At 44.3% G+C, this 15,839-nt stretch overlaps 1 protein-coding gene and 1 pseudogene across 1 annotated transcript; both read right to left on the minus strand.

Moving 5' to 3' along the window:
- Positions 1 to 141: 141 nt before the first annotated feature.
- LOC132451723 (cytosolic non-specific dipeptidase-like) lies at positions 142 to 7,352 on the minus strand. The gene is made up of 11 exons (XM_060044343.1): positions 7,180 to 7,352; positions 6,903 to 7,046; positions 5,605 to 5,767; positions 4,368 to 4,456; positions 3,875 to 4,075; positions 3,563 to 3,647; positions 2,966 to 3,126; positions 1,890 to 2,054; positions 1,367 to 1,508; positions 787 to 934; positions 142 to 382 (listed from the first exon to the last, which is right to left on the minus strand). The coding sequence occupies exons 1-11, from the start codon at positions 7,237 to 7,239 to the stop codon at positions 316 to 318; spliced, it is 1,425 nt and encodes a 474-aa protein (XP_059900326.1). The 5' UTR covers positions 7,240 to 7,352; the 3' UTR covers positions 142 to 315.
- Positions 7,353 to 8,458: 1,106 nt separating this feature from the next.
- Positions 8,459 to 15,754, minus strand: LOC132451725 (cytosolic non-specific dipeptidase-like; annotated as a pseudogene).
- Between the last annotated feature and the right edge of the window lie 85 nt (positions 15,755 to 15,839).

Below are 15,839 nucleotides of genomic sequence, written 5' to 3' on the forward strand. Positions count from 1 at the left end.
GGCACAATTAACTTGTTTTTTGTGATGGCTCAATTAATTTTTCCTCTTTGCTGCTAGATTTTAATAGATACAGTAGTATAGTATGGAAAAATACGACCATTTATGCACCCAATTATCAACAGCATACACAGGATTCACCAATTCGTACAAAGGGAAAAATATACTTTATTGTAAGACTCTGCTGTAGCTGTTAAAAGGACGTTCAATACTGTGTAATACTGAAGCCCCAAGGTCTGTAGGGGAGCTGGCAGAAGACTCCATGATACATAGTCAACAGGTGAGTTGATGGTTGATTGCCGTGTTGTTTTACTCCATTTATTCCAGTAGGGAAACCTCATGGAAGTAGGCTCCCAGCATCTTGGTCCCCTGGATGTAGTTGGTCCTGGATAATTGAGGGAGAAAGAGAAAAACACAGGATATGTAATGTTATACATGTCTCTACCATGCCATGGAGGGCATTAATTCCCTTCACCTCAGAGCAAACCTAATAATGATGTCAATTCCATTTAAATTGTTATTAAGTTTTATTATTTTGTAATTATAAGGCATATTTTTGGTACAGGTAAGGGATTAATGTGCATTCAGAACCGGTAGGGGTTAGGACATCTTGTTCAGGGATACTAAAAACATGGGGGATCAAACCCAGAACCTTTGGACTAGGAGTCAATCATCCGAACCACTAGACTACCCCATAGTTCCAATGACCAAAACAGAGTTTATTGGATTATAGAAGTCTCATTATTTAGTCCTCATGAGTATTTCCAAACACCTCAATAGAAAGCGTACCTGTTGAGCTTCTCGTTCTGAGAGTGGGCCCCGTCGTCTGAGGACCCGAGGGGGAGCAGCATGACGTTGCGTCCCGTGGCCTCCTGGAAGGTCAGCGCGACCGGGATGCTGCCGCCCTCGCGGGTCAGGTCCGGCTCCACGCCGAAGACTGAGGGACATCGGGAAATGAGAGAGGGAAAACAAAATGGCCACAAGGTCCCTCCTAACTGTATTACTTTCTCCATAAATGATGAGGGCCCTGGTTGTTTGTCTGAGGTCCTGAGTGGATTTTTCAATTCTCTACCCACTACAATGTAACACATCAGAAACAGTTAGGGAATAATAGTAATGTTATTATTCCCTCAAGGTTTTCTGGAGAATTACATTGTAGTGGGTAGAGAAGCGTTAATCCATGTATCCCGATATAGTGATTTTTTAAGTAAAAAAAAATCATACAATTCAAAGAAGAAATAATAATTACAATGAACATAAAAGGTAATGTGGTTTGAGGGAGATGGAGAATTAGAAGACATTAGCTAAATTTGTTACCGATAGATCGCAATGATCAACACAAATAGTTCTCTGTTGGTGGAGGGTATACCTGTCTTCATAGCCTTGCGACCGGCCATGTAGTGAGGGTGGTTGAAGTCGGAGACCCATGCCTTGGCACCGTGGCCCATGCTGACCGTCATCTTGTTGGGACTCCCCAGCTCAGAGAACTTCTTCTGCATGTAATCTACCACCTGGACAGGACAGGATGAAGAAGTACAACATTTAAGATGCTTGTAGCATGAAAAACAGCTAGTGCAAAATTAGCTGTACTGATAAATAATTTAATTCTTCATTGCATAAAAAAACATTGCATAATAAATATTACCTGCAGACACTCTTGTCTTTTTGTAATTTTTATGACATTTTAAATAAATATATTTGTATAGATATTTGAATAGGCGCGTGTGCCATTCTGGAAGGTGGAGTGAGGATAGAGGAAAGGGGGTTGAACGAGAGTGGGAATGACATACATTTCATTCCACCTCTTCTCAAGAGATTGGACAATATGCTATGCCTAGCAGGTTAGACTCAAACCTGGGTCGTCACAAGGCTTCTTGTATGTGGTTAGCTACCTGTTTCTCCACCACTTTGGGGTCCATGTCAGGGACAAGGCGGATGGAGAATTTTCCAATGACTTTCCTGGGAATAACCGTCTTGGCCCCTCCATCGGAGAACGCCCCCTCGATGCCGTGGAGAGAGAGAGATGGATACCTCCAGCGGTGCATGAGGATTTGCTCCTACATTAAATAATTACCACTATTACTATGATATTAAAGGAAAATTCCGGCACTTTAACCTTGAGCTCCCTTTCTGGTTTGTCTAGGATGAAATAGAGTTGTGAACACCACAATTTTACTATTGTTCCTGTCTCGAGCATTTGGCTAATTTCGAATTGCCCCTGCCTGCTTCACAATGGCTGGCTATGGGCATTCACAAACCTGTCCTTAAAACACCCCTGAACGTTTGTTTTCAGAAATGTGAAACTCATCGAGTGGTTAGTGATGTTCCTCATCAAGTATCGTAGCGAAATATAGTTTCTGCCGTGTTTTATTTGGCATTTTGTAAATCTGCATTTTGTAAATGAAGCAGAAACTGGACCGGTTTCGGAAAGGAGAGGTGATTGTAGTCTTTTCACTCGTTTCTCCGTATACACAGTAGGGCTAGAACCGAGCGAAAAGACTACAACCAGCCCCCCTTCCCGTTTCCGGTCAGGTTTCCATTTCATTTACAAAATGCCGATTTTCAAAATGCCAAATAAAACACTACAGAAATTGTATTTCGCTATGATACTTGATGAGGAACATCATCGAACACCACTTCACAGAGTTTCACATTTCTGAAAACGAACGTTGAGGGGTGTTTTAAGGACACGTTTGTGAATGCCCATAGCCAGCCATTGTGAAGCAGGTAGGAGCGATTCGAAATAAGCCAAATACTGGAGACAGGACCAATATTCAAAATTTCGGTGTTAACCACTCTATTTCGTCCTAGACAAACCAGAAAGGGGGCTCAATGTTCTAAATACCGGAATTGTCCTTTAAGATCATGTGACACACAAGAAAAGTAGAACTCCATCACAGCCTGTGACATCACAACTCTGATTGTAATTCTCTCCCTGATTCTGAGTAATTCCCAAAGCCCTGCTTGCCTTGGTGGAGTACAGCAGCTTGTGGACGCCCGCATCCTTGCAGTACTCTCCCAGGTCGAACTCGATCTTCTCGTACAGCTGCTGCTCCTCCTCTGTGACTTCAGCCACGTCGTCGTACATCCCTGGCACCTGGATCCTCCCCTTCTTGTCCACCAGGGAGCCTGGGTGGACACATTATAAACATAGGGAGAGGCGTGGGTACTATCTTCATAATGTGGGGTCAGGGTGGTACAGGTCCCTTAGGGTGTCTCATGACATGGAAATGTTCTGGGATGAACCCCAGAACCCACAATGTCTACAAGCTGCTTGTAGGCATTCCTTTAGAAAGATTTCAAGTCCTCTATTAAGGAAATGTTGCCATTTAGTTATTCCCATGGGCATAATGTATGGGTTTAAATGGGTTGCCAGATGTAGTTAATCCCTCTTCAAATACAGTAAGAAGTTAATTTTGGCTGAGGGGTAGCTAGTCAGGAAAGTGTGATATAGTCATAGTATAATAAAAACCTGCACTATCAAGTTATTTAGTAGAAGCTTTTCAATAAAGCAACTAACAGTTATGTTTTATAGGTTTGGACATAAATATAGGTTTGAACTCACCCATAAGTGTGATGAGGTCGGTCATGGCTTCATGAACGGAGCCGCCGAACACACCAGAGTGAAGGTCCTTATCGCCACACTCCACCTAGCGTGAAGAAAGATGTAATAATATACATTATCGTTATGGCATTCAACACTGATGCCCGGCTCTTGATTGTGTTTTATTCACTTTTCTGTTTCCCTTTACAGTTCCTAGCCAAATGGTTCTATTTTGACAACTATTTCACATAAGGCTAGGCCGCACGGGTCCAGAAACACAATGAACATAAACATTTTATAAATCAGCAACCAGAAGAGAAAGTGAAAGTGAACCTCCATGAAGAAGTAGCAGATGCCTCGGAGGCCGTAGGTGATGCAGGGCTTGGTCTTGCCCAGCCAGTAGTTGTCTGAGATGACCACATAGTCCACATCCTTCAGGAAGGTGTCCTTGCGGGCGAAGATGAGCTCGTCCAAACCCTCTGAGTCTGACTCCTCCATCCCCTCAAAGCAAAACTTGATGTTGATGGGAAGGTCCTATTCCCAAAAGAACCAAGATTCACGTTTCAATATTCTGTATTTTTCACAATTATATTCACTCTTATTGCCTGTTTTTTTCTTTTTATTTGCTTTATTACTACTACTACGTAGATGCTTAGTCTTAAAATGTCAATGCTCACACGGTTCTAAATTGGAACCGGTTCTCGATGGCCAACCGTAGGTATGAGCACACCCTTAAATAACCGCCAAGGATTCCATTAGATTCTTCCAGAACATTTCATTATGTAACAGTGGTGAACAGCAGTTACAGCACAGGAGGCATCCATACCTGCTGGATCTTCTGGTACGCCTCTATGCAGTTAAACCAGGCCAGCACGGGACCCTTGTCGTCTGTGGACCCTCTTCCGAAGAGCTTACCTATGGGCAAGAGGTACAAAATATACACATGATGTTACTATAGTGGTATAGCGATGACCCTTTCATAAACTCGAAAGTTGATTTACAATTTGTCTATTCTCACCACTGGTACTAGTAATAAAGAGGCAAGGGACTGAAACACTACTGTAGTGGAAATTAGCCTTTTGTGTGTGAGAGTGGATCATCCTATATTTAATCCAATAGTCACGCTCCTATCTAGCTTGGTTACATATCTCCAAAAGGAGAAGACACATGCTAAATACTATGCTACAAAAAGTACAACACACATACTACCACAGCCGAATGGAATATTTAATCTTCGAACTGCGAAAAATAGGATTATTTATGTGCATATATAAAGCTAGACAAATCAGCAGCCACGCATGGCCCGCAACTCCGACCAAACTCGTCCAACTACATCCCAACAATGCTCAGAACCGTCTGACGTTTTCACAATAGAACTAACATCCTCATCATCCTCATCGTCATCCGCTTATCCGGGGTCGGGTCGCGGGGGGAGCAGCTCAAGCAGGGGGCCCCAGACTTCCCTTTCCCGGGCCACATTGACCAGCTCTGACGGGGGGATCCCGAGGCGTTCCCAGGCCAGTGTTGAGATATAATCTCTCCACCTGGTCCTGGGTCTTCCCCGAGGTCTCCTCCCCACTGGACGTGCCTGAAACACCTCCCAAGGAAGGCGCCCAGTGGGCATCCTTACCAGATGCCCGAACCACCTCAGCTGACTCCTTTCTAAGTAAAGGAGCAGCGGCTCTAATCCGAGTTCCTCACGGATGGCTGAGCTTCTCACCCTATCCCTAAGGGAGACGCCAGCCACCCTTCTGAGAAAACTCATCTCGGCCGCTTGTACCCGCGATCTCGTCCTTTCGGTCATCACCCAGCCCTCATGACCATAGGTGAGGATAGGAACGAAGATCGACCGGTAGATCGAGAGCTTTGCCTTGCGGCTCAGCTCTCTTTTCGTTACAACGGTGCGGTAAAGCGAACGCAATACCGCCCCCGCTGCTCCGATTCTCCGGCCAATCTCACGCTCCATAGTACTAGTACTAGAACTAACAAACCATCCTAAATTTAACCCTGGGCTTCAAAAAAAGGGAAACATAAAAACTGCAATGCAATAAATAGGTGCTGACCGTCTTTCTCCACCAGTGTGAAGGGCTCCGTGTCCCAGCCATCTTCCAGTTTGGCCGGCTGGACGTCCAGGTGACCATAGATACAAACGGTCTTCTTGGCCGGGTCAGAACCAAGCTGGCCCAGGACAATGGGGGGCAGGGGGATCTCCTCCCCGGACGGAAGCTGGACAGGGGCAAAAAGCATCACCATCATCTAAAGCAGGGGTCGGCAACTGGCGGCCCGCGGGCCATAACTGGCCCGCCAGACATAATATCTGGCCCGCCACCAGATTAAGTAATATGATTTATTTTTATTTATTTTTAGAATATCTATATCTGTTAGCTTAAATGTAAAGGGCCGGATAAAGTGACCTTTTTATTTTCATAACCGTTTTTTGAACTTAAATTGTATCAAATCCTGCTGCTACTCCTGGAAGGTTGGAGACACATTCGTCACGGTCACGCTTAAGCTGCGAGGGGCTGAGCGGGAGTTATTGGAAACTATGCAATATTAAATGAAACGGAACCCACCTTTATAGGCCTATATACAACAACCATGGCGACCCTACGTTACATTACACTGCACTTAGACAAAGGCAGAGCTGTTGACAAAAGTCCACATAAGATTTAAGACGCCACGCTATGAAACTTTGCTGTTTAACGCAAGTAGAGTCTCTGATGAGGCTACTTCGCCTAACGTTAGGCTAGGAACGGAGGTTAGTGTGTGCGCAGTCAGTTAGCACCCGCCGTGGTGTGTGTATATGTGCGTGTGCGTGTGTGCAGTCAATCAGCACCCGCCGTGGTGTGTGTGTGTGTGTGTGTGTGTGTGTGTGTGTGTGTGTGTGTGTGTGTGTGTGTGTGTGTGGGGGGGGGGTATAGGTACCTACCCAGGCTGAAAAAAACAGGCTGAAAAAAACATTTCATAACCATCAATGTGCCCTCTTTATTATCTTTATTATCTAATTACTTCATTGTTCAATTATACGGCTGCTTTTGGTCATTTGACCTCTGTCTTATTTCCTTTACCAACCTAACCAACATATCAGAACCAAATCGTATGCACAGAATTTAGAATCTGCCTAAAATTCTTTCTGATTCAGATAGCAATAAATTAAGAAAATGTACCCTGGTTATTTAAATCAACACCATGTAAAAATCTCTAAAGCAACAAGGACAACGACGATATTAAAGATTTCAATTCAACAAGACGGATGCAAATAAAAATCGATGTTTTCAGGTGTTTTCCTATTGGTGGGGCTTAATCAACAAATAGGCCTACCAGGTGTAGTTAAAAGGTGAAATTGCAACATATGGCTCACCTTCTGTTTGCCGTTGTCCACCATCTCTACTGTGCCCCCCAGTCTCTCGATGTCTTTTGCTGCTATGTCCATCATCTTCTTGATCTCCCCACGCTTCTCCGGCCAGGCAGATACACTCTGGACAGCCACCCATTCCGCCAGGCGCTTGGGAAGAACAAAACCAAAAGCAAATCATTAATTTGTTGTTTTAACGAATATTCATGAATATCCTACGGGACACTTAACTAAACGACACAGTAATTGCACAATTGAGGATGAAGAAGGTCCAATCGCTCACCTCAACATAGAGATCCTGGTGTTCGTCCAAGTATTTGAAAAGGGTTGAGAGATGGGCCATCTTGTCGGCAACTAGGAGAGCTGTGGAGTTGAAGAGAAGTCAGGAGTAAAGGGCGACTCTGTCGATACTCGGTTCCATTCTTATAGTGAGAATGACCGAGTTTGACAGACCACACCTTCCTCAACCTGCTGATAACAGCAGCTTAATAGTGGCTGTCTGATTTTATGCATCACAGACCGGCGTGCCAGCGAGTTTAACGGGAGGTTAGGCCATTTCATATCAGAAGATGTTTCTTTTTTTGGTACTTTGTTGTTCGTTGAAACTTTTCTTGGATGAATATTTTCAGGATTGCAATACAAGAAATTGCGACATTCATATCTTCCTACAGATCAATGATAATGTTTGTCACATATAGTTGGCAGGAAACTTACTTTAATGCGGTGCAGGTCAGTTAGCTCTTTTTTGGTTTCGTTTTGGTTCCCCTGGTGTAACTTAGATGAAGAACGTTAAGTGAGCCACCTCAGCTGATGTCCACGTGATCCATCGTAACTGCGGGTCCTGCTGTAGCCTGATCGAAGGCTACGAAAGCATGGGGAAGGCAAGGCTTTATATAGAAGATAGCGACACTTCTTTTATTTTGTGATGGCTTGCACAGTTGCACTACTAGTTCTTCAAGCCAGGCTGAAGGATGATGTAAATCTTACCAAATTGAAAAAGACCCACGAACAAGAACGACCGGTATGGTCACTAAATTGCGCCCTCTCTGTACCGGCGAGTGAATCTTTCAAAATGACCCCATGATAAGCTGACTATGCAAGTTATATCACAGGGTGGTTTAGTCATCACTATGTTTCAAGTCAAAACCCCATAGTAGTGATCACATTTAGGATGCTAAAATGGATATACAGCCCAATGAAATCACTGCATGAAGCTGGCAGGATAATCTAATCCTTAGACTTGGTGTCCTACTGCTTTAACACTCACAGACAACAAAATCAGTTTGAACAGGCCAACTGAAACACCTGCTATAGAGGTTTATAAATGATGCCAATATATATATTGCCAGAATATATATTAAGGAGTAACTTTTGCCAAGCATTAAAAGTGTTGGCATCAATCCCTTTTTGTTGTCACAGAAGGCACAATTAACTTGTTTTTTGTGATGGCTCAATTAATTTTTCCTCTTTGCTGCTAGATTTTAATAGATACAGTAGTATAGTATGGAAAAATACAACAATTTATGCACCCAATTATCAACAGCATACACAGGATTCACCAATTCGTACAAAGGGAAAAATATACTTTATTGTAAGACTCTGCTGTAGCTGTTAAAAGGACGTTCAATACTGTGTAATACTGAAGCCCCAAGGTCTGTAGGGGAGCTGGCAGAAGACTCCATGATACATAGTCAACAGGTGAGTTGATAGTTGATTGCCGTGTTATTTTACTCCATTTATTCCAGTAGGGAAACCTCGTGGAAGTATGCTCCGAGCATCTTGGTCCCCTGGATGTAGTTGGTCCTGGATAATTGAGGGGAAAATAAAACACAGGATATGTAATGTTATCCATGTCTCTACCATGCCATGGAGGGCATTAATTCCCTTCACCTCAGAGCAAACCTAATAATGATGTCAATTCCATTTGTCACACCCACACATTCTGTGTAGATGGATGATTTAAATTGTTATTAAGTTTTATTATTTTGTAATTATAAGGCATATTTTTGGTACAGGTAAGGGATTAATGTGCATTCAGAACCGGTAGGGGTTAGGACATCTTGTTCAGGGATACTAAAAACATGGGGGATCAAACCCAGCACCTTTGGACTAGGAGTCAATCATCCGAACCACTAGACTACCCCATAGTTCCAATGACCAAAACAGAGTTTATTGGATCATAGAAGTCTCATTATTTAGTCCTCATGAGTATTTCCAAACACCTCAATAGAAAGCGTACCTGTTGAGCTTCTCGTTCTGAGAGTGGGCCCCGTCGTCTGAGGACCCGAGGGGGAGCAGCATGACGTTGCGTCCCGTGGCCTCCTGGAAGGTCAGCGCGACCGGGATGCTGCCGCCCTCGCGGGTCAGGTCCGGCTCCACGCCGAAGACTGAGGGACATCGGGAAATGAGAGAGGGAAAACAAAATGGCCACAAGGTCCCTCCTAACTGTATTACTTTCTCCATAAATGATGAGGGCCCTGGTTGTCTGTCTGAGGTCCTGAGTGGATTTTTCAATTCTCTACCCACTACAATGTAACACATCAGAAACAGTTAGGGAATAATAGTAATGTTATTATTCCCTCAAGGTTTTCTGGAGAATTACATTGTAGTGGGTAGAGAAGTGTTAATCCATGTATCCCGATATAGTGATTTTTTAAGTCAAAATATCTTGCAATTTGTGGCAACCCGGCGAGGGCCAATTAAGGACATGCAGAGCCCCTGAGGAACAGGTGGAGAAGCAGGGCTTAAATAGCCCGCTTCTCCACTCATTCGGGGCTCTCCCAGCCATGGGGCTCCTGTACGGAGAGACCGGTCCTCGTGGGGGACGGGATTCCACCCACGAGGGATAGGTCTGTCGTTTCCTCCCAGGTTTTTTCGTTGTCGTATTATTTTCCGTATGAGACTTTGTTTTATTCAGGATTAAACATGCCTTTTTGTTTTTTTTTGCCAGTTATGTTTTGTCCTGTTTGGGAGGAGCCATGTAGTGAGGGTGGTTGACGTCGGAGACCCATGCCTTGGCACTGTAGAATGTTGGTGTATTTTAGTGTCTCTCTTATTGTTCACATTTCTAGTCTAGGAACAGGCCAGGGCCTCTCATACTGATACAAGGGGTTATCCCCAACATTCTGCCATTGTTATGTCTCAAGGTAGGTTGAACCTGGTCCTCCGGGACATAGCCAGGGCCAAATACCTTATCAAGGCTGAGAGTGCGTCTGTTCATGTGTTATTCATCTATCCCCTTTTTGTATTATACTCGCCCCAACCCTTTGGTTGGACGAGAAGAGGGTTCGACAGCCAAGGAACAAGTCATCGACCTCCGGGTCCACTATAGATTATTCAACCTAAGTCTGTATCTCGCTGTATTACATCCTGGAATAAACCATCTATTCAACCCTCTAATCCAACCTGTCAAGCTGCTTTGATTTCGACTTCAAGAATTACTACTACGACTGAAAATACACAACGCAGAGTCTGTCCGAACAGTTTAGAAATAAGCTGAAATCTAACATTTGGTGCCGTGACACCGTCTTGAAGAGAGAGGAGTGAGAAGACGATTGCCTCTGAAGATTGCCCTGTGACCGAGAAGAGCGCGCGCCCTGCCTGGGAAGACGTCTGATCAACGCCTGCCCTGCCGAGGGACCCGCATCCACAACGCGGCTGAACCAGCGCATCTCTATGCACCACGTGGGAATCAACGGTGACTGAATCTCATTCCACACTCTCGACCAAGGGAAAAGAACAAGAAAGTAATCTTAAAATAATCTACACACACATAACTGTGATTATTATTATTTGTTTTACTATTAGGCTGCACTACATTTGCTGAGTAATGAAGTTGTGTCATTAAGAGCTTGACGAAGTGAGAACCTGTATTAGTGTTTAAGAGCTCAATAATCACTGAATATACGCTGTATGAATGGGAAAGACGTGTATCTGGGTTAGATTCCTAGAATCTGGGTTAGATTCCTAGTATCTGGGTTAGATTCCTAGTATCTGGGTTAGATTCCTAGTATCTGGGTTAGATTCCTAGAATCTGGGTTAGATTCCTAGTATCTGGGTTAGATTCCTAGAATCTGGGTTAGATTCCTAGAATCTGGGTTAGATTCCTAGAATCTGGGTTAGATTCCTAGTATCTGGGTTAGATTCCTAGAATCTGGGTTAGATTCCTAGAATAGGTGCATCTTTGCTAGTTTGTCAATGTTGATACTGTCCTGAATATAACTTAAGACGTTTGGTTTGCTCAGGGGTTTTGTTTTACGACTTGCTGGACAAGGAGTGAAACCGTATTTGTATTGAATTATTGGTGAGGTTACATGAATCGCTAGAGTTTTTATTTGTGTTATATTGTTTTTGATCCCCGCCGAGGAATCAGATATTGTTTTTGATCCCCGCCGAGGAATCACATATATTGTTTTATATTGAAGAAGGAAAAAGTGTGCCATCATCTGTTGTTGGCATACCGAGCTCCGTGGGAGGCGTCTATTTGTTTCTTTCTAAGCAGCGATTGGTCGCTAGTTTTAGTTACTTTACAGATAGAAAAAGATAGAAAAAATGCCGAAAGGTAAAGGCAGGAAGAAGGAAGGGGAGGAGGAAAAAGCATCCGAACGAAAAGAACAAGATTCTTTTGAAGTGGAGGTTAGAGAGATCGATATTTATTCAATTAGTGAGACTCTGTCTAGATTCTTCAACGACAGACATGATTTGCAAGGAACCGAAAATAAACTTCGCATAACATATGCGATAACGATGGACCCCCAAACTAAACGCTGGCCAAAGGAATCGATCTGGAAGGTTTTCAAAGACTGGGTCAAGAAGACTAGACGAAGTGAACCAGTTGGGTTGTTACTATTGTCTCAGTGTAAGCGCTACTTTATCAAGCATGTCAGCAACAAAAAGAGAGATGAATTGGAAAAGACAACTGCTCACTATGAAGATGCTCTGGGAAAGACAAGAGAGCAAATCAAACTGCTTGCCGATGAAATTCGTTTGTTAAAGGATGAATTGACTCGGGAGAGAGACCTACACCAGACGCTAGTCAGAGAAGGACTGATAGCGGCCCGCCCCCTCGACTCAGGGCCCCCAAGGGGGGGGTGACCAAGGCAAAGGAGGAGGAACCTTGGGAGCCTATGGTCGCATGTACCCCACACTGCCATCGTGTGGCCCAGATGGGGAATACATCTTCCCGATGCAGCCATCGTCGCCACCTGGTGGTTTACAGGAGTCAAGACACAGTGTTCTCTCAGACGTCAACAGCTTTATAGGCGAGTACCCGGTCATCTGCAGTACCCCCTACGTGCCACGGAAGGGAAATCCATCTGCCCCACCTGACTATGCTGATCATGATGCGATCCAGATCCCACAGCAATTTCCCCCTGTTCAACACACTCTGTGTGTTCCACAATTTCCCCAATTCTCCCCTGTCACACCACATTCCTCCATCCCACAACAATTTCTGCATCCAAACCCCCCAATACAATTCTCCGAGGTGAGGCCTGGAGCAGTGACTAAGAATGAGTCACTCAATAGAGGATTCGATGACAACATACAACCGCACTGCAGTGCGATGGGAGGCGCAGCAACACCACACATGACGACCAAAGATGAGAAAGACGAAATAGTTAACCTCAGGCCCTTGAAGAAGATAGAAAGCGCTGAGGGACGCACAATCCTCTGTGAACCCTCCAGCCCGAAGAACATCGAAAAATGGAGTGCGGAGATCGACCACCCGAAGAGAGCAGGCCTACAGCCATGGATGAAACTGAAACAACTGATGCTTCTGTACGAACTCCACCCCTACGATGGCCTTGCTATATTGTTCAAACACCTGAGCAGCACTGAGCGCACCCAGATTCGATACGAGGTGGAAGATGCCATAGGAGAAGACGGCATGAGACCAGAGAAGGGATGGGAGGCCATAAAGGCGTGGATCCAAAAGCACCCAAGGCACAGGTCAACTGGACAACAATCACACGTTGTTTGCAGAAGGAAGACGAGAGTCTGGACCAGTTCAACGAGCGCTTCTTCGAATGTTATTTGCTGCACTCAGGCCAAACTGAATATGATCTGGACACCATCGACCAGTCACAGGACTTGCCTTTGAAGACCATGTACCTCCAGCAGGTACTGCCGGAGATCCGAAGGGGAGTAAAGACAAGGTTTCCCGGCTGGGACAACCGAAGCAGCACAATGGCAGAGATCAAGGAATTCGGAGAAAAGGTGGATCGAGATGAAGAAGTCAGGATTCGATTCCTGGCGGACGAGAAGAAGGGAATGGCAAGGGAACGAGAAAGATTCCCCCAGCCCAACAGAGATAGAGAACGATTCCTCCCGCCAGACAGACAGAAAGTACCTCGACCATGCCACAACTGTGGACAAACTGGACACTGGATAAGAGAATGTAAAGCCCCTCTAAAGATGTACCGTGAGCGCCCCAACGAGAAACCAGGGAACGAAAACCGCTCAGACAAAATGAAGGAACTATGGAAGAAATTACAGTCGCAGAGTGGTGAAGAACTCAGCCGCATATGCGATTCAATGTCGGAAACCAACAATAACACCGACTTGGAATGACACTCGTTAGATTTGGCACGCAATCTAACTGATACGGGGTGAAGAGTAGGGAGTGTTTGAGTGTTTGTTATTTTCATTCCTTTATTTTCACGAGAGGTTAGTTTTCGAAAGATGCTAGGACTTTTGTCACCACCTCTCTAAGTTCATGTTGGTTCCTTCTTGACACAACTGCTCAGCTTTAGAACTTTTTGTTTGTTTTGGTTTAATCATGTGTAACCTAATGAGTTTGTTATTTTCTTTATTATAGTGGCCTACACCTGGTTTACTTGTGTATGATTTGAATTTACTTGTCTATTGCCTTTTATGTTTTCTTTCATTGATTTTGTTAATTATTAATGGGTCACCAGAAAATACACTGAATTCTCTTTTTGTGGGTGATCTTTAAACTATGTTTAGTATGATCAAGAGTGAGGAATGTAGAATGTTGGTGTATTTTAGTGTCTCTCTTATTGTTCACATTTCTAGTCTAGGAACAGGCCAGGGCCTCTCATACTGATACAAGGTGTTATCCCCAACATTCTGCCATTGTTATGTCTCAAGGTAGGTTGAACCTGGTCCTCCGGGACATAGCCAGGGCCAAATACCTTATCAAGGCTTAGAGTGCGTCTGTTCACGTGTTATTCATCTATCCCCTTTTTGTATTATACTCGCCCCAACCCTTTGGTTGGACGAGAAGAGGGTTCGACAGCCAAGGAACAAGTCATCGACCACCGGGTCCACTATAGATTATTCAACCTAAGTCTGTATCTCGCTGTATTACATCCTGGAATAAACCATCTATTCAACCCTCTAATCCAACCTGTCAAGCTGCTTTGATTTCGACTTCAAGAATTACTACTACGACTGAAAATACACAACGCAGAGTCTGTCCGAACAGTTTAGAAATAAGCTGAAATCTAACAGCACCGTGGCCCATGCTGACCGTCATCTTGTTGGGACTCCCCAGCTCAGAGAACTTCTTCTGCATGTAATCTACCACCTGGACAGGACAGGATGAAGAAGGACAACATTTAAGATGCTTGTAGCATGAAAAACGGCTAGCGCAAAATGAGCTGTACCGATAAATAATGTAAGTCTTCATTGCATAAAAAAACATTGCATAATAAATATTACCTGCAGACACTTTGTTTTTTGTACATTTTTTGAAACGTTAAATATATTTGTCAAGATATTTGAATAGGCGTGTCTGCCTTTATGGAAGGTGGAGTGAAGACAGGAAAGGAAAGAGAGGGAAGAACATACAAGTCATTCCCTTTCTTCTCAAGAGATGAGACGATATGCTATTCCTAGCAGGTTAGACTCAAACCTGGCTTCTTGCATGTGGTTATTTACCTGTTTCTCCACCACTTCAGGGTCCATGTCAGGGACAAGGCGGATGGAGAATTTTCCAATGACTTTCCTGGGAATAACCGTCTTGGCCCCTCCATCGGAGAATGCCCCCTCGATGCCGTGAAGAGAGAGAAATGGATACCTGCATGAGGACTTGCTCCTACATTAAATAATCATCACAATTACTATGATATTAAGATCATGCGACACACTAGACATGTATTACTCCACCACAGCCAGTGACGTCACACCTCTGAATCTAATTCCATCCCTGATTCTGAGCAATTCCCAAAGCCCTGCTTGCCTTGGTGGAGTGCAGCAGCTTGCAGACGCCCACGTCCTTGCAGTACTCTCCCAGGTCGAACTCGATCTTCTCGTACAGCTGCTGCTCCTCCTCGGTGACTTCAGCCACGTTGTCGTACATCCCTGGTACCTGGATCCTCCCCTTCTTGTCCACCAGGGAGCCTGGGTGGACACATTATAAAACATAGGGAGAGGCGTGGGTACTATCTTCATAAAGTGGGGGCACGGTGGTACAGGTCTCTTAGGGCGTCTCATGACATGGAAATGTTCTGGGTTTGAACCCCAGAACCCACAATGTCTGCAAGCTGCTTGTAGGCATCCCTGTAGAAAGATTTAAAATCCTCTGTTAAGGAAATGCTGCCATCTAGAAATTCTCATGAGCATAATGTATGGGTTTATATGGGTTGCCAGATGTGGTTAATTCCCCTTCAAATAAGAAACTAATTTTGGGTGAGGGGTAGCTACAGTCAGGAAAGTGTGGCATAGTCATGGTATAATAAAAACCTGCACTATCAAGTTATTTAGTAGAAGCTTATGTTTTCTAGTTTTGGACATAAATACAGGTTTGAACCCACCCATGAGTGTGATGAGGTCGGTCATGGCTTCATGAACGGAGTCGCCGAACACGCCAGAGTGAAGGTCCTTATCGCCACACTCCACCTAGCGTGAGGAAAGATGTAATAACATACATTGTCGTTATGGCATTCAACACTGATGCCCTTGAACCAGGCCACACTTGAA

The sequence above is a fragment of the Gadus macrocephalus genome, chromosome 22, assembly GCF_031168955.1.
Source record: "Gadus macrocephalus chromosome 22, ASM3116895v1".
NCBI lineage: Eukaryota > Metazoa > Chordata > Actinopteri > Gadiformes > Gadidae > Gadus > Gadus macrocephalus.